This window comes from Salvelinus alpinus, chromosome 24 (assembly GCF_045679555.1).
Source record: "Salvelinus alpinus chromosome 24, SLU_Salpinus.1, whole genome shotgun sequence".
In the NCBI taxonomy this organism is placed as follows: domain Eukaryota; kingdom Metazoa; phylum Chordata; class Actinopteri; order Salmoniformes; family Salmonidae; genus Salvelinus; species Salvelinus alpinus.
Window position 1 is genome coordinate 30,085,581 of NC_092109.1, and position 19,627 is coordinate 30,105,207.

The 19,627-nt window shown below is 43.2% G+C and overlaps 1 protein-coding gene across 3 annotated transcripts in view; it reads left to right on the forward strand.

Annotated features, from left to right (window-relative positions):
* LOC139552572 (leucine-rich repeat and calponin homology domain-containing protein 2-like) overlaps window positions 1–14,799 on the forward strand; it is a 119,323-nt gene extending 104,524 nt beyond the window's left edge. For all 3 annotated transcript variants that reach the window (XM_071364428.1, XM_071364429.1, XM_071364430.1), the window contains 3 exons: window positions 9,116–9,253; window positions 9,414–9,491; window positions 9,851–14,799. In XM_071364428.1, the coding sequence (XP_071220529.1) occupies window positions 9,116–9,253; window positions 9,414–9,491; window positions 9,851–9,970 (336 nt within the window). In that variant the 3' untranslated portion in view covers window positions 9,971–14,799. The remainder of the gene's footprint in view (window positions 1–9,115; window positions 9,254–9,413; window positions 9,492–9,850) is intronic.
* Window positions 14,800–19,627: the final 4,828 nt, after the last annotated feature.

A 19,627-nucleotide genomic window follows, 5' to 3' on the forward strand; every position in this document is an offset into this window, starting at 1 on the left:
GTCAGGCGCAGGACAGCAGATATGAGTAATAAAATACTTTACTCAAAATTTCAAACATAACACGTAATATACACAGCCACACGTAATATACACAGCCACACAATACGGACCACAATACAACAAACAATCACTCACAAATACAACAAATAATAATAAACAAGTAATTGAATAAGTGGAGCCAGGTGTGATAAGACAAAGACAGAACAAATGGAAAATGAAAAGTGGATCGGCGGTGGTGTCACGGCCGTCGAATGATGAGGACCAAAGCACAGCGTGGTGAGCGTACATATTCCTTTTATTTAGAAATAACGCCGACAAAAACAATAAACAATACAAAACAACCGTGAAGCTTAAGGGCTATGTGCCACGTTGCGGGCCCCGGACTGGGCACCCTCGTTGCGAACCCCGGACTGGGCACCCTCGCTGCAGGCCCCGGACTGGGCACCCTCGCTGCGGGCCCCGGACTGGGCACCCTCGCTGCGGGCCCCGGACTGGGCACCCTCGTTGCGGGCCCCGGACTGGGCACCCTCGTTGCGGGCCCCGGACTGGGCACCCTCGTTGCGGGCCCCAGACTGAGCACCCTCGTTGCGGGCCCCGGACTGGGGACCCTCGCTGGAGGCTCCGGACTGGAGAGAGTCGCTGGAAGCTCCGGACTGGAGAACGTCGCTGGAGGCTTCGTGCCATGGATCATCACTGGAGGCTTCGTGCCATGGATCATCACTGGAGGCTTCTTGCCATGGATCATCACTGGAGGCTTCTTGCCATGGATCATCACTGGAGGCTTCGTGCCATGGATCATCACTGAAGGCTTCTTGCCATGGATCATCACTGGAGTGAGGAGACGTATGGGCAGTCTGGTATGTGGAGCTGCCACAGGGCTCACCAGGCTGGGGAGACATACAGGAGGCCTGGTTCTGGCAGCAGGCACAGGACTCACCAGGCTGGGGAGACATATAGGAGGCTTTGTCCTTGGCAGAGGCACCGGATACACTGGGCCGTGGAGGCGCACTGTAGGTCTGGAGAGCAGGGCTGGCACAACCCGTCCTGGCTGGATGGTTATCTTCACCCGGCGCTGGCACAGGACGCACTGGGCTGTACAGACGCACCGGAGACACTGTGCGTAGAACCGGCGCAGGATATACTGGGCCGAGGAGGCGCACTGGAGGTCTGGAGAGCAGGGCTGGCACAACCCGTCCTGGCTGGATGCTCACCCTAGCCCGGCCGATGCGGGGAGCTGGGATGTAGCGCACCGGGCTGTGAACGCGCACCGGAGACACCGTGCGCTCCACAGCATAACACGGTGCCTGACCAGTACGATGCTCGCCACGGTAAGCACGAGGAGTTGGCTCAGGTCTCCAACCTGACTCAGCCAATCTCCTCGTGTGCCCCAAAAAATGTTTTTGAGGGGGCACACGAGGTTGGAGCCAACTCCTCGTGCTTACCGTGGCGAGCGTCGTACTGGTCAGGCACCTCTCGGGCTTCCTCGCTAACCGTGTACGTCTCGCCGACTCCATTCTCCGGTATCCCTCTTCGCACTGCTCAATGGAATCCCAAGCGGGCTCTGGCACTCTCCCTGGGTCGGCCGACCATCTCTCTCCCTCCTCCCAGGTTGTCTCATACTCCTGGCCACGCTGCTTGGTCCTTTTGTGGTGGGAAGTTCTGTCACGGCCGTCGAATGATGAGGACCAAAGCGCAGCGTAGTAAGCGTACATATTCCTTTTATTTAGAAATAACGCAGACAAAACCAATAAACAATACAAAACAACTGTGAAGCTTAAGGGCTTTGTGCCACAAACAAAGTTAACTTCCCACAATGAAAGGAGGGAAAGGGCTACCTAAGTATGGTTCCCAATCAGAGACAACGATAGACAGCTGTCCCTGATTGAGAACCATACCTGGCCAAAACATAGAAATAGAAAATCATAGAAAACAAAAACATAGAATGCCTACCCCAAATCACACCCTGACCAAACCAAATAGAGACATAAAAAGGCTCTCTAAGGTCAGGGCGTGACAGGTGGCTAGAAAGCCGGTGACGTCGACCGCCGAACGCCGCGCAAACAAGGAGAGGGTCCGACTTCGGCGGAAGTCGTGACAAAACATAAGGGAGTGACATATAAATGGGAGGAAATTATGAAGATAATGAAGTCCAAGTGTGAATCATAATAATGAACAGGTGTGCGTAATGATAGGTGCCAGGTGTACGTAATGATGAATCCCAGGACCGGTGGTTAGTATTCTGGCGATGTCGTACGCCAGAGGGGAGGAGCAGGAGAAGATGTGACAATAGGGCTACCAGACACACACACATCAGCAGAATAGACTGCCTACAGTGTAGTCTGTTGGCCAGATAGCCAGTGGAAAGAAAAGATAAGACACAACATATAAAACACACGTCACAGCACCGGGGTAAACCAACCAATAATACCTCATACAATAGCAATTTAACGGCAACTTCATAGAAACAATTGACAAAAAAGAACCCAGTCATCAACATTAGAGTATTTGCAATAATCTGTGTTGTGACTTGACTTTAACATTAATCTTAAGACTGTTATTTATCTAATTAACTGAGTATGTTTAATTGTTACCCGATTTAACTTAATCATGTAACAATTAACTCATTAGGATCTGGGGCACCACGAGAGCGGTTCTTTAAAGAGTTACCATCTCCCGAATTAAACTCTAAAAGATTTTTACCTATCACATCTATAAACAGTCAATTTATTAATCATAACCTCGTATCATATAATTCTGAACAGTCGTAACCTTGCATCTGCAAAAACCAGAGTCTTACTTATGATCCAGTACGACACAAATTGGTTTCATTATTTATTTACTAGCTAATTAAATCGGAACACATAATACTGGCCTTCTTTAGACTAGTTGAGTATCTGGAGCGGCAGCATTTGTGGGTTCGAATACAACAGGCTCAAAATGGCCAGAAATAAATAACTTTATACTGAAACTCGTCAGTCTATTCTTGTTCTGAGAAATGAAGACTATTCCATGCGAGAAATTGCCAAGAAACTGAAGATCTCGTACAATGCTGTGTACTACTCCCTTCACAGAACAGCTAAAACTGTCTCTAACCAGAATAGAAAGAGGAGTGGGAGGCCCCTGTGCACAACTGAGCAAGAGGACAAGTACATTAGAGTGTCTAGTTTGAGAAACAGACGCCTCACAAGTCCTCAACTGGCAGCTTCGTTAAATAGTACCAGCAAAACACCAGTCTCAACGTCAACAGTGAAGAGGCGGCTCCGGGATGCTGGCCTTCTAGGCAGAGTTCCTCCGTCCAGTGTCTGTGTTCTTTTGCCCATCTTAATCTTTTCTTTTTATTGGCCAGTCTGAGATATGGCTTTTTCTTTGCAACTCTGTCTAGAAGGTCAGCATCCTGGAGTCGCCTCTTCACTGTTGGCGTTGAAACTGGTGTTTTGCGGGTACTATTTAATGAAGCTGCCAGTTTTTTGAAACAAAGAACATTCCTCTGGTGAATCTTGAGAGCGCAGGCCTGAATCTTCTCCCTTGATTTACAACAGGCCATGAGTTGTTAACCCCCACGAGTTCTTCCTTCCCCCTCTAAGATCCATACAGTTCAAACAACAATAAATAATAACTCATGCAAACTCCCTTTAACTAAAATGTCACACCAAATACAACTGGCAGGGCACTAATAGTCCAACGACACCGAACATCAGAAGGAGCACATAGGGGAAAAAATGAAGTCTGCTGCAGTGAAACGCACTGGAACGATAGAGGGAAAATGAGAGGGTGGGGGTCTTAGCTGTTGACTTCAGGCTTGCAGTTACACTGTCTGTCCCTCTGATACATCTGATGGTTTGTTGGATTGTTTTTCAAATTTCCGCAAAAATGTTGCTATTACTCCGGAAGAGCTATCATATTTCCTCATTCCTGACTGCTGATGCACTCTTAAAGTGGCAGCGCACAGTGAATAATGTTTCTGCCACTGTGTCTTATGACCGAAAAGAGCTTCTAGATATCAGGACGGCAATTACTCACCCCGTACTGGAGGATAGAACAGCGGCCTCTGGTAAGACAAGGGGTGGCGGTTTATGTATATTTGTAAACAACAGCTGGTCAACGAAATCTAAGGACCTCTCAAGGTTTTGCTCGCCTGAGGTAGAGTATCTCATTATAAGCTGTAGACCACACTATTTACCAAGAGAGTTTTAATCTATACTCTTCGTACCTTTCTATCTATCACCACAAACCGATGCTGGCACTAAGACCACACTCAATGAGCTGTATACGGCCATAAGCAAAAAGGAAAACGCTCATCCAGAGGCGGCACTCCTAGTAGCCGGGGACTTTAATGCAGGGAAACTTAAATCCATTTAACCTAATTTCTACCAGCATGTTAAATGTGCAACCAGAGGGGAAAAAATCCACATTTACTCCACACACAGAGACACGTATAAAGCTCTCCTTCGCCCTCCATTTGGCAAATCTGACCATAATTCTATCCTCCTGATTCCTGCTTACAAGCAAAAACTAAAGCAGGAAGCACCAGTGACTTGGTCAATAAAAAGTGGTCAGATGAAGCAGATGCCAAGCTACAGGACTGTTTTGCAAGCACAGACTGGAATATATTCTGTGATTCTTCCGATGGGATTGAGGAGGACACCACATCAGTCACTGGCTTCATCAATAAGTGCATTGATGACGTCGTCCCCACAGTGACTGTACGTACCCCAAACAGAAGCCATGGAATACAGGCAACATTAGCACTGAGCTAAATGGTAGAGTTGCCGCTTTCAAGGAGCGGGACTTTAACCCGGAAGCTTATAAGAAATCCCGCTCTGCCCTCTGACAAACTATCAAACAGGCAAAGCTTCAATACAGGACTACGATTGAATCGTACTACACCGACTCCGGCACTCGTCGGATGTGGCAGGGCTTGCAAACTATTACAGACTACAAAGGAAAGCACTGCCTCGAGCTGCCCAGTGACACAAGCCTACCGGATGAGCTAAATTACTTCTATGCTCGCTTCGAGGCAAGTAACACTGAAACATGCATGAGAGCATCAGCTGTTCCGGTTGACTGTGTGATTACGCTCTCCGTAGCCGATGTGAGTAAGACCTTTAAACAGGTCAACATTCACAAGGCCGCAGGGCCAGACGGATTACAAGGACGTGTACTCCGAGCATGCGCTGACCAACTGTCAAGTGTCTTCACTGACATTTTCAACCTGTCCCTGTCTGAGTCTGTAATACCAACATGTTTCAAGCACACCACCATAGTCCCTGTGCCCAAGAACACTAAGGTAACCTGCATAAATTACTACCGACCCATAGCACTTACATCTGTAGCCATGAAGTGATTTAAAAGGCTGGTCATGGCTCACATCAACACCATTATCCCAGAAACCCTATACCCACTCCAATTTGCATACCGCCCCAACAGATCCACAGTTGATGCAATCTCTATTGCACTCCACACTGCCCTTTCCCACCTGGACAAAATGAACGCCTATGTGAGAATGCTGTTAATTGACTACAGCTCAGTGTTAAACACCATAGGGATTTCAATGCTCATCACTAAGCTAGGGACCCTGGGACTAAACACCTCCCTCTGCAACTGGATCCTGGACTTCCTGACGGGCCTACCCCAGTTGGTAAGGGCAGGTAACAACACATCCACCACGCTGATCCTCACTACGGGGGCCCCTCAGGGGTGCGTGCTCAGTCCCCTCCTGTACTCCCTATTTACGCATGACTGCATGGCCAGGCACGACTCCAACACCAAGTTTGGTGATGATACAACAGTGGTAGGCCTGATCACCGACAACGATGAGACAGCCTATAGGGAGGAGGTCAGAGACCTGGCCTTCTGGTGCCAGGACAACAACTTCTCCCTCAACATGATCAAAACTAAGGAGATGATTGTGGACTACAGGAAAAGGAGGGCCGAGCACTCCCCCATTCTCATCGACGGGGCTGTAGTGAAGCAGGTTGAGAGCTTCAAGTTCCTTGGTGTCCACATCACCAACAAACTATCATGGTCCAAACACACTAAGACAGTCGTGAAGAGGGCACGACAAAGCCTATTCCCCCACAGGAGACTGAAAAGATTTGGCATGGGTTCACCTATCCTCAAAAAGTTCTACAGCTGCACCATCGAGAGCATCCTGACTGGTTGCATCACTGCCTGGTATGGCAACTGCTCGGCCTCTGACCGCAAGGCACTATAGTGCGTACGGCCCAGTACATCACTGAGGCCAAGATTCCTGCCATCCAGGACCTCTATACCAAGTGGTGTCAGAGGAAGGCCCTAAAAATTGTCAAAGACTCCAGCCACCCTTGTCATAGACTGTTCTCCCTGTTACCGCACGGCAAGCGGTACCGGAGCGCCAAGTCTAGGTCCAAAAGGCTTCTTAACAGCCTCTATCCCCAAGACATAAGACTCCTGAACAGTTAATCGAAGGGCTACCCAGACCCCTCTTTTACGCTGCTGCTACTCTCTGTTTATTATCTATGCATAGTCACTTTAACTCTACATACATGTACATATTACCTCAATTACCTCGACTAACCGGTGCCCCTGCACATTGACTCTGTACCTGTACCCCCTGTATATAGCCTCGCTATTGTTATTTTACTGCTGCCATTTAATTATTTGTTACTTTTATTTTCTACTTTTTCTTATCTATTTTTTACTGAACACTTATTTTTCTTAAAACGGCATTGTTGGTTAAGGGCTTGTAAGTAAGCATTTCACTGTAAGGTCTACACCTGTTGTATTTGGCGCATGTGACAAATAAAAATGTATGTGATTTGAAGGCTCCGTGCAGGATTTTGCCACAAGGTAACTCTCGATCCACAATATAGCAGGGGATGTAAAGCCATAACACATATGTTTTTCCAGCAGCAGATTATGATCGATAATGTCAAAAGCTTCACCGAAGTCTAACAAAACACATTCCACAATCTTTTTATCAATTTCTTTCAGTCAACATTTGTGTCAGTGCCGTACATGTTGAATGCCCTTCCCTTAAAACCTCTACCGAATCACCCTCCCGGATCTGGGATCCTCCTCATCAGAAACGCTGACTAGCATACCCTAGCCTAGCGCCACAGGGAATATCATATAATATAATTTCATGAAATCACAAGTCCAATACAGAATTTTTTTTTACAGCGAAAACATATATTTATGTTAGCTCACCACAATAGCGCACAATAGCGCAACACACAACGCCATTTTTTCACCGCAAAGATAGCTTTCACAAAACCCACAAATAGAGATAAAATTAATCACTAACCTTTGAACAACTTCATCAGATGACAGTCTTATAACATCATGTTATACAATACATTTATGTTTTGTTCGAAAATTTGCATATTTATAGCTATACATCCTGGTTTTACATTGCAGCCATAGTCACAAATGGCACCAAAACAGCCAGAATAATTACAGAGAGCAATGTGAAATACAGAAATACTCATCATAAAACTTTTATGAAAAATACATGTTGTACAGCAAATGAAAGATAAACATCTTGTGAATCCAGCCAACATGTCCGATTTTTAAAATGTTTTACAGCGAAAACACAACATATATTTATGTTAGCTCACCACAATAGCCCAAAACACAACGCCATTTTTTCACCACAAAGATAGCTTTCACAAAACCCACAAATAGAGATAAAATTAATCACTAACCTTTGAACAACTTCATCAGATGACAGTCTTATAACATCATGTTATACAATACATTTATGTTTTGTTCAAAAATGTGCATATTTATAGCTACAAATCCTGGTTTTACATTGTGAACATGGCGCAAAAATGCTCCAAATTGTCCGGAGAAATTTTGGAGAGTCACGTAATCTAACAGAAAAACTCATCATAAACTTTGCTGAAAAATACATGTTGGACATATAATTAAAGATACACTGGTTCTTAATGCAACCGCTGTGTTAGATTTAAAAAATAATAAAAATTCCAAAAGTCATAATAAAAGTCGAATAAACTGGTCAAACTCAGTTGAAAATCCATCTTTAGGATGTTTTTCTCGTATGTATCCAATAACGTCCCAGACGGAGCATTTCTTCGTGTCTACCTAACGCATTGCAGAAAACGATATGGTTCTCCCAGGTGCGCAGCAAAATACTGCCAATATGGTTGACCTGTCACTCCAAAAGCTCTCATTCGGTCCCACATCAGGCTAGACACCTCATTCAACGTTCTACTGCCTGTTGACATCTAGTGGAAGGCGTATGAAGTGCATACATATCCATAAATACAAGGCAATTGAATAGGCGCAGCCCTTCACAGAGACCCATTTCAGAATGTTCACTTCCTGTTTGGAAGTTTGCCTGCCAAATGAGTTCTGTTTTACTCACAGATATAATTCAAACAGTTTTAGAAACTTCAGAGTGTTTTCTATCCAATAGTAATAATAATATGCATATCATATGATCTAGAACAGAGTACGAGGCCGTTTAATTTGGGCACTATTTTTTCCCAAAATGGAAATGGCGCCCCCTATTAAGAAGACGTTTTAAAGCATGCTGAAAATCTGTTGTCAATTTGTTTACTCTGAAATAACATTGTATCTGTTTAAACATCATTTTTCTCAAAATATTACTAAGGGCTGGTAACTGGCTGATTGGTCGGCTGTTTGAGCCTGTGAAGGGTGCTTTACTATTCTTGGGTAGCGGAATTACTTTTGCTTCCCTCCAGGCCTGAGGGCACATACTTTCCTTTAGGAAAATCCTCAGTAATTTTCCATCCAAGTTGTCAGGCCAAGGTGGCTTGTAATTGTTGGTAGACAACAACACTTTTTTCACCTCTTCCACATTCACTTTACGGAATACAAAATTTCAATGCTTGTCTTTCATAATTTGGTCAGTTATACATGGATGTCTAGCTTCAGAATTTGTTGTTGGCATGTCATGCCTAAGTCTGTAAGTCACTTTGGAAAGAAGTGTCTGCTATATTGTTAATATATATTATTTCCAAACACCTCCTATAGTGGACTGTTCATACATGTCTTACCTTAGTGGTTGCAATAGTTGTTGTACAATATTCCACAGTGATCTATTCTACAGGATCCATGTTGAATGTGTTATTTCTATGACTCCTCTCAGAACCTGGAGTCCAGACTAAAGGTCTTGCTGCCAGACGATGTCGGAGCTGCTCTGATGGATGGCGTTGTCCTGTGCCATCTGGCCAATCACATTCGTCCTCGGTCAGTGGCCAGCATCCATGTACCCTCCCCAGCAGTGGTAAGTACCTGTTGAAAACCTGTGGTTTTAAATCCCTAAAGCCGAAGCAAACCACCTGCCAAGAAGTAAAAAAGCCAAGAATAATTAGAACAAATAAGGATAATTTTTCTCTGATTTTTTTTCCCCCTCCATGTAACTATTGACGAATTCTGTTCCACAGCCAAAGCTTAGCATGGCCAAGTGCCGCAGGAATGTCGAGAACTTCCTGGATGCCTGTAAGAAGCTGGGCGTGTCACAGGTAAACACACATCACCAAATCACCACTGTCTATCGCTGCCATCAGTCCTCTCAGTTACCAGCAAGAGATCTGATATGCCTCTTTTCCCAGTTATGGCGCACTCCCTTATCAGGAGAACAGATAACCATTTGTAGATAAACTTCTGTTTGAGTCCTGAACCTAATGTGGAAACCTCAAGAGGATAGGTTGAGGTTGGGTGCCACTGTTTTTGGTTCTTACAACTGCCTTATTGTTGTCTTGCTGACAATGTATTTTAACAAAGAAACAGACTGGCATCCAAACGTCAATTCACTTGTACTGACCTGAAAGTGTTTTGAAAGGACCGGTGATGACTGTGTGTTGTGTTTCTGCCCTGGCAGGACAAGCTGTGTTTACCCCACCATATCCTAGAGGAGCGTGGGCTGGTGAAGGTGGGTATGACCGTGCAGGCTCTACTGGAGCTGCCGGCCTCCAAGCCCACCCAGCTGTCTGCTGTCTAACAGCAGCCTGGACACTGCCTCAACCACCCGCCCAGCCCAGTCCAGCCCTCCACAACCCAGCCCTTCACCCCACAGAGGAGGGGGCTTCCAGCCTGCTTCGCTCATCACCGGGGACCAGGGACCCCTTAGGCGGCGAGGGCTGGGGGCTGCAGGGAGTCCATTGCCAGCTGACTGAGCCAAGAGAGGGAGGGGTTAACTCAGATCCTCCCACCCTTCCTATATGATGTCAGCTGGGACCCACCTCCCATTCATCGGATTGTTAGCTACTGTCATGTCCTCCCCCAGGGGACCCTACTGTGCTGGTGTGTAGAGTACCAGTGTGGCTGTCTGTGTGACCTGCACAGTGTGGACTTTATGAGAGCTGGTGAACCCAAAGCCAGATCAGAGGTCAGACTAAGGAATGAATCACAGTGAAGATGAAGACCTGTCTGTCCCCATGGTGATATTGACTGGCCCATGCTCAGACACTTTTGAACCTAGTGGTGCGAACACTGAATTCACTGGGTTTTCAACACTCAGTATTGAAGACATTGGTAGTGAAGTGATAGCAGATTTAAAGGCATGTACTCACTCTTTCACTCAGAGAACTGAACTGCATGCTGGCCGAACCAGCCACACCACATCACTCAAGTGGTCCTGACACCCTGACTTTTCTTTTTGGAACAAATTAGCTTTCAAAGGGGATATATTTGTAAAGATCATTGTGTTATATCACAATATACCTCTGATATCCCAGAGGTAAAGCTTGGGACATCCTAAGTGGTGCTTTACCTCAGAGGAGCCAGCAGTAGCCAAGCACTGGTATACACACTTCTTACAGTCTGCATTTGAGAATAATTATTGTACTACCAATAACAGTGCCATTTGAGGGAAGAATGCTAAGCTTACTTTTAAAAGCATGCTATCCATGATTCCAATTTTCTACTGCAGCACATCTGTGGTGAAGGGAGGCTGCTCTGAGGTACTTCAGATGTGGTATTAGTAGCTCACCCCTGTACGGTATACGAGAGAGCCATCCCACTGCCACGGGACCTTCTCTCAAATGCAGACCTAGAGACCTGGCTACTGTGAATGCATGTAGCTTTGATCATACCACGTGTGCTTATTTGAATAGGACTTGTTGAAAGCACATGGTTATTTAGTTAGGATATTGTACCATATACACTTATAATGCTGAGATTGTATCTTTTGGTAATTTGATGCAGTGAAACAGTTCTTTTTTAATGTTGACATATTTAATCTTTACATTTATAACTTGCTCCTCTAGTTGGATTCACAACTGCAAAACGTAAAATAAGGAACACAACATAAACAATGAGGAAATCCCATAGATCATCGTTCATCACTCCAGTCCTCCAGTTCCACAACAGTACATATTTTTGTTGTAACCCTGGACAAACACACCTGATTCAACTCGTCAACTAATCAGCAAGCCCTCAATGAGTTGAATCAGGTGATTAGTCTTGGACTACAACAAAAAGATGTACTGTTGAGGGTACTTGAGGACTGGAGTTGGGAAGCGCTGCCATAGATGAATCCCAACCACTGAACTATTTTAATCAGGAAAATTATTTATCTATTTATTTTTTTCTATTTATATGCTTTGTTTGTTTGTTTTTCACCCCTGATGACCCCTTAAGTTATATGACAGGAGTTTGCAGCTCCAAACTGGTGATATTTTCCTGCTTTAAGCTTTGGTGTTTGCTTTGGTGTTTGTTCTTGGCCACAGTTTACATGTTCATTGCCTCAAAAAGCCTGTTTCAATTAACCTCACATTGCAGGAAATCTGAACAATTGTTCCAGATGCAGTTTCACTTAAAGGAGTTTCATTTTGTTTCCATCCGTAAATTTAGTCCTACTATTGCACATACTTCAAATATTATTTTGTGTGGTACAGGAACAAAGGTATTTTTGTCTGAAATGTCTGTTTGATTGAATCAGTGTTACTCACTGAGGAATATTTATACTGAACAAAAATATAAACACGACATGCAACAATTAGTTACAGTTCCTATAAGGAAATCAGTCAATTTAAATAAATTCATTAGGCCCTAATCTATGGATTCCACATGACGTGGTCACCTTAAAAAGAAAAAAAGTAGCAGTGTGCATCAAAAAAACAGTCATTATCTGGTGTGACACCATTTGCCTAATGCAGCGCGACACATCTCCTTCACATAGAGTTGATCAGGCTGTTGATTGTGGCCTGTGGAATGTTGTCCCACTTGCTGGATATTGGCGGGAACTGGAACACGCTGTTGAAAATGTCGATCCAGTGCATCCCAAATATGCTCAATGGGTGACATGTCTGGTGAGTATGAAGGCCATGGAAGAACTGGGACATTTTCAGCTTCCAGGAATTGTGTACAGATCCTTGCGAAATGGGGCCGTTTATTATCATGCTGAAACATGAGGTGATGGTGGCGTATGAATGGCACGACAATGGGCTCTCGTCACGGTATCTCTATGCATTCAAATGTGACCCACCACCTGGATTCGGTCCTATGTAGCAAAATTTGAAATTATGTTTTTTTACATAAGTAGAGACTCCGGGCTAGGAAATGGTATATAATACACTGCAGTTGAGGAACAGTGAGAAAATGATTCTGCTTTGAAAGTTGATAAACTTGTAACCCCATTTTTATGGAAATGGTCCGTGAATATTTTGGTACACCTACTGGAGGGGTATTCTTTGTCTACAACCATTCAGCATCGTTCACACCCTCCTAAGCCTTAGCCCCACCCATCTCTTTAAGGATTCACTGTGTAGTAAACAACCAAAGATTTCAAGACTAAAAGTGGTGAAAGTAGTAGCAAAAAGTAGTAGTAAAAATAAACTTTATCTAGTCCTTGGCTTATATCCTAATCTGACTTTGGTGCAGGTCATGTTGTTCTTCACATTACCGTCTCTGGTAAACACACACTATATCAAATAAAATCAAAGTTTATTTGTCACATGCACAGGATACAGAAGGTGTAAACGGTATAGTGAAATGGTTACTTCCATCGTGTAGTCTTTTGTTTAGACATGTAGCTAGCTAGCTAAACAATAAACCATAATCCCAATTATAATGCTGCGTTCAAAACAACTGGGAACTAAAAAAAACTGGGAAAAATCTATTTGAATGGTCATCCAACACGGAATTCCAACTCTTGAACTCGGGCCTCTTTCTAGAGCTCCTGCACAGATCATACACGTAATGTGAGCTAGCGAGCCAGCTAACATTAGCTAGCTAGCTAACAGTATGCTTTAACTTGCATTGAAAATGACTTTCTGACAAAATTTGAAATATACAATATCTGAAAATGTAGCTAGACATATACCCGTATACGTGGATGAACGCTTCTCCCTTTGTCATAGATACCATGGTTGCGCTTAGTTTGAAGATGTAATCTGGAGGGAGGCGTTTTATACAACAGCCTTATTTCTGTGTTCTCTTTTTGGACTCCCTCCGCATTTGGCAATTATCTCTTTGCTTCCACCGGGCATTCCACCGATTTCAAAACTCGGTCAACTTCTTCCGTGACAACTACACCGTTTCTTCCCCACCTTTGTCATCAGAAGACTACAATGTCTGGTTCAATTAAAATATTTTTACCTAAATCAGGGATTTCCTCAGTGTCTGATTCATTTTCAGAGTCAGAGAGTCAGCATGGCACGATCATCCTCCAGAAAGTAGTCCATCACAACGTTTTCCCACTGAGCTTTGTTGATAGCACTATTAACTTCAGGGCAGCAATGCTGAGAGCAGTAGCGAAACCTTTTCAGTTCATGATATCTTTAAAAAAAAGCAGCGGTAGACAGGATTATCCACACATACTTATAGACAGAAGCATACTACATGGCAGACCAATCCAAACTCATCTCTCGGCATGTCCAGCCCATCCATCATGGCTAAAGGGAAAGTTCCTGTATTTTTCTGTGACTAAACCAACTAGGCTCGTTATTTTATTTTTTTATTCGTATTTACAGATTGCATACAAGTTTGTTAGTAAGGCACATGAATGTTCCAGAAGGCATTTCTGACAAAAAAAACATATTTTGATTTTTTTTTTTTTATAATAATGTAATAGTTCAAATCCCTCACCTGTGAAGTAGTGATGTGTGACAAGACATAGTTTCTTGGGCCACAAATTGCCATCAATAAAATGCAATTGTCCGTATCTTATTCCTGCCCATAGCCTAACCCAACCGCCACCATGGGGCACTCTGTTCACAACGTTGACATCAGCAAACCGCTTGCCCACACGACGCCATACACATGGTCTGCGGTTGTGAGGCCGGTTGGACGTACTGCCAAATTCTCTAAAACAACGTTGGAGGTGACTTATGGTAGAGAAATGAACATTAAATTATCTGGCAAGAGCTCTGGTGTACATTCCTGCTGTCAGCATGCCATTTGCATGCTCCCTCAAAATTGAGACATCTGTGGCATTGTGTTGTGTGACAAAACTGCACATTTTAGAGTTTCCTTTTAGTGTCCCCAGCACAAGGTGCACCTATGTAATTAATGATCCTGCTGTTTAATCAGCTTCTTGATAGGTGGATGGATTATCTTGACAAAGGAGAAATGCTCACTAACAGGGATGTAAACAAATGTGTGCTGGAGAGAAATAAGCTTTTTGTGCCTATGGAACATTTTCTGTGATCTTTTATTTCAGCTGATGAAACATGGGACCAACATTTTGCATGTTGAGTTTATATTTTTGTTCAGTGTACTTATGACACCTTCAAATGAGGGGACTGGATGCATAAAGTACTTTTCATTTCTAAACGGTAAAACTGATATGTATGAAAATACCTTCAAATAAAAGGTGAAATGATTTAATGTTGCCTCATATAATCCATTTTTATCTCCAATCCAAAATGTTTGAGCATAGAGCCAAATGATAGATTTGAGCTTCACTGCATTTATATTTTTGTTCCTCATACACAAACACACCTGCTACAGTTTATGTTGCCGGTGTTTCTGTTGTGTCCACTCCCGTGTTGATGTCTGTTTTTTATGTAACTTTGTCAGTGAAACATATCTCTTATTAGGAGTGCCTGTACAACTCATGAATGTTATCACTGGTTTTTAATGTACCAAGTATTTTACTAATGACATGAAGCTGGAACTATACATAGTACCTTATATGTCAAATATAGAACATTCCATTGTTTTAGTTAGCTTTGTGTCTGTCAATTGGAACATGCTTGGATCAATCAATCACCTTTATTTATAAAGCCCTTTTTACATCAGCACAAAGTGCTTATACAGAAATACACACTGAAATTCGAGCTGGCCACAGAACCCTGCTCTGACAGGTTTATGGGAACTAATCTCTGATGTATTTCAATTTCCTTTGTATAGTTTATTTTCTATGATGTGGTTTCTGTAATGTATTAAGTTGTGCTGCCTCCCTTGTTTAGAATGCCATTCACCTGCCAGTGACCGCCCACCACACCCTACTGCATTGACATCACCATAACCAGAGCTGTTGATGTCTCTGACTCAAAAACAGGTGACTGTGTTGCCATTTTGCTATCTCTATTCTCATTCCAGAAACATGCAACAACAGCCAATCCCCTCGTCTACTGACAAGTGCCAAGAAAATCTGGCAACACTTGAACAAGGCATACTTGTAATTATAGGCATCACGTAGCCTACTCATAGTCAACGTAAATGTGACAAAATGTCAATGTGACAAGACTCTACAAGTGTTTTTTGGGAGACAACAATCCATTCTCTGAGCTTTTTTGATAACATATCCTGACACAAGACACAAACATGTACAATTGTTTGTTGACAGAACATATCAGCTATTGTTCCTTATCCTTTATATAAAACAACTTTCAAACAAGCCTTATACTTCTGTAAGCCTAATAGCAAATTAATTGGTCATTTCCTCGTGGTTGCCATGTCCGAGCATTAGTACAAGCTTTGTGTCATGGTGTACTGTATGTGAGATAAACCCTGCAACTATTTCCTGCCCCCCCCCCCCCCCCCATCCATCCATCCACATTACAAGGTCAGTCTGCTTTCCCAAGTCTCTCACATCTACATCACTCATGCTGTTTTAAACTTTCAATCTTTGATTAAAAGAACAGGAAGAATCATCTACACGTTATACTGCCGAGGAAACATTCTGATGTATTCTGTACATACAAGTTTTGTATTTTAAAGAAACTAAATGCATGCAATGATCCCAGATGACTGAATCTCATATGTAAATATATATCCTCTATAATTTGTGGAGTGTTTTTCTTTTTATATAAAGGAAATAGAAACATTGTTTCAAGGGCAAAGGAAAATAAAGTGAAATTCTTTCGAACTTTAGAGTTTCTTCTTTTAAATAATTGTCAAAACTTTATTACAGTCATGCATACATACAGCACCAGTCAAAAGTTTGGACACACCTACTCATTGAAGAGTTTTTCTTTATTTTTACCATTTGCTACATTGTAGAATAATAGTGAAGACATCAAAACTATGAAATAACACATATGGAATCATTATAGTCACCAAAAAAAGTGTTAAACAAATCTAAATATATGTATATTTTAGATGATTCAAAGTAGCCAGCCTTTGCCTTGATGACAGCTTTGCACACTTTGCATTCTCTGAACGAGCTTTACCTGAAAGGCTTTTCCAACAGTCTTGAAGGAGTTCCCACATATGCTGAGCATTTGTTGGCTGCTTTTCCCTCACTCTGCGGCCCAACTCATCCCAAACCATCTCAATTTGGTTGAGGTCGGGTGATTGTGGAGGCCGGCTCATCTGATGCAGCACTCCATCAATCTCCTTCTTGGTAAAATAGCCCTTACACAGCCTGGAGGTGTGTTGGGTCATTGTCCTGTTGAAAAACAAATGATAGTCCCACTAAGCGCAAACCAGATGGGATGGCGTATTGCTGCAGAATGCTGTGGTAGCATGCTGGTTAAGTGTGCCTTGAATTCTAAATAAATCACAGACAGTGTCACCAGCAAAGCAACCCCACACCATCACACCTCCTTGCTTCACGGTGGGAACCACACATGCAGAGATCATCCATTCACCTACTCTGCATCTCACAAAGACACAGTGATTGGAACCAAAAATCTTAAATTTGGACTCATCAGATTAAAGGACAGATTTCCACCGGTCTAATGTCTATTGCTTGTGTTTCTTGGCCCAAGCAAGTCTCTTCTTATTGGTGTGCTATAGTAGTGGTTTCTCTGCAGCAATTTGACCATGAAGGCCTGATTCATGCAGTCTCCTATGAACAGTTGATGTTGATATGTGTCTGTTACTTGAACTCTGTGAAGCATTAATTTGGGCTGTAATTTCTGAGGCTGGTAACTCTACTGAACTTATCCTCTGCAGCAGAGGTAACTCTGGGTCTTCCTTCTTGTGGCGGTCCTCATGAGAGCCAGTTTCATCATAGCACTTGATGGTTTTTGCGACTGCACTTGAAGAAACTTTCTTGAAATGTTCCGCATTGACTGACCTTCATGTCTTAAAGTAATGATGGACTGTCGTATCTCTTTGCTTATTTGAGCTGTTCTTGCCATAATATGGACTAGGGCTATCTTCTGTAAACCACCCCTACCTTATCACAACACAACTGATTGATCAAACGCATTAAGAATAAAATAAATTCCACAAATTAACTTTTAACAAGGCATACCTGTTAATTGAAATGCATTCAAGATGACCTCATACCTCATGAAGCTGGTTGAGAGAATGCCAAGCGTATGCGAAGCTGTCATCAAGGGAAATGGTGGCTACTTTGAAGAATCTCAAATATACAGTGGGGAGAACAAGTATTTGATACACTGCTGATTTTGCAGGTTTTCCTACTTACAAAGCATGTAGAGGTCTGTAATTTTTATCATAGGTACACTTCAACTGTGGGAGACGGAATCTAAAACAAAAATCCAGAAAATCACATTGTATGATTTTTAAGTAATTAATTTGCATTTTATTGTATGACATAAGTATTTGATACATCAGAAAAGCAGAACTTAAAATTTGGTACAGAAACCTTTGTTTGCAATTACAGAGATCATACGTTTCCTGTAGTTCTTGACCAGGTTTGCACACACTGCAGCAGGGATTTTGGCCCACTCCTCCATACAGACCTTCTCCAGATCCTTCAGGTTTCGGTGCTGTCGCTGGGCAATACGGACTTTCAGTTCCCTCCAAAGATTTTCTATTGGGTTCAGGTCTGGAGACTGGCTAGGCCACTCCAGGACCTTGAGATGCTTCTTACGGAGCCACTCCTTAGTTGCCCTGGCTGTGTGTTTTGGGTTGTTGTCATGCTGGAAGACCCAGCCACGACCCATCTTCAATGCTCTTACTGAGGGAAAGAGGTTGTTGGCCAAGATCTCGCGATACATGGCCCCATCCATCCTCCCCTCAATACGGTGCAGTCGTCCTGTCCCCTTTGCAGAAAAGCATCCCCAAAGAATGATGTTTCCACCTCCATGCTTCACGGTTGGGATGGTGTTCTTGGGGTTGTACTCATCCTTCTTCTTCCTCCAAACACGGCGAGTGGAGTTTAGACCAAAAAGCTCTATTTTTGTCTCATCAGACCACATGACCTTCTCCCATTCCTCCTCTGGATCATCCAGATGGTCATTGGCAAACTTCAGACGGGCCTGAACATGTGCTGGCTTGAGCAGGGGGACCTTGCGTGCGCTGCAGGATTTTAATCCATGACGGCGTAGTTTGTTACTAATGGTTTTCTTTGAGGCTGTGGTCCCAGCTCTCTTCAGGTCATTGACCAGGTCCTGCCGTGTAGTTCTGGGCTGATCCCTCACCTTCCTCATGATCATTGATGCCCCACGAGGTAAGATCTTGCATGGAGCCCCAGACCGAGGGTGATTGACCGTCATCTTGAACTTCTTCCATTTTCTAATAATTGCGCCAATAGTTGTTGCCTTCTCACCAAGCTGCTTGCCTATTGTCCTGTAGCCCATCCCAGCCTTGTGCAGGTCTACAATCTTATCCCTGATGTCCTTACACAGCTCTCTGGTCTTGGCCATTGTGGAGAGGTTGGAGTCTGTTTGATAGAGTGTGTGGACAGGTGTCTTTTATACAGGTAACGAGTTCAAACAGGTGCAGTTAATACAGGTAATGAGTGGAGAACAGGAGGGCTTCTTAAAGAAAAACTAACAGGTCTGTGAGAGCCGGAATTCTTACTGGTTGGTAGGTGATCAAATACTTATGTCATGCAATAAAATGCAAATTAATTACTTAAAAATCATACAATGTGATTTTCTGGATTTTTGTTTTAGATTCCGTCTCTCACAGTTGAAGTGTACCTATGATAAAAATGACAGACGTCTACACGCTTTGTAAGTAGGAAAACCTGCAAAATCGGCAGTGTATCAAATACTTGTTCTCCCCACTGTATATATTTATTTTTTTAACACTTTTTTTGGATACTACATGATTCCATGTGTGTTATTTCATAGTTTTGATGTCTTCACTATTATTCTACAATGTAGAAAATAGTAAAAATAAAGAAAACCCCTAGAATGAGTAAATGTGTCCAAACTTTGACTAGTACTGTATATTTTTTATATGGGTGGCATTGAACCCCTGATCGTTGGTGTTGCAGCCGCCATGCTCTACCAACTGAGCCACACAATTTGTGAAACTTCTTTTGTCATAAAGTAAAGTGTACATT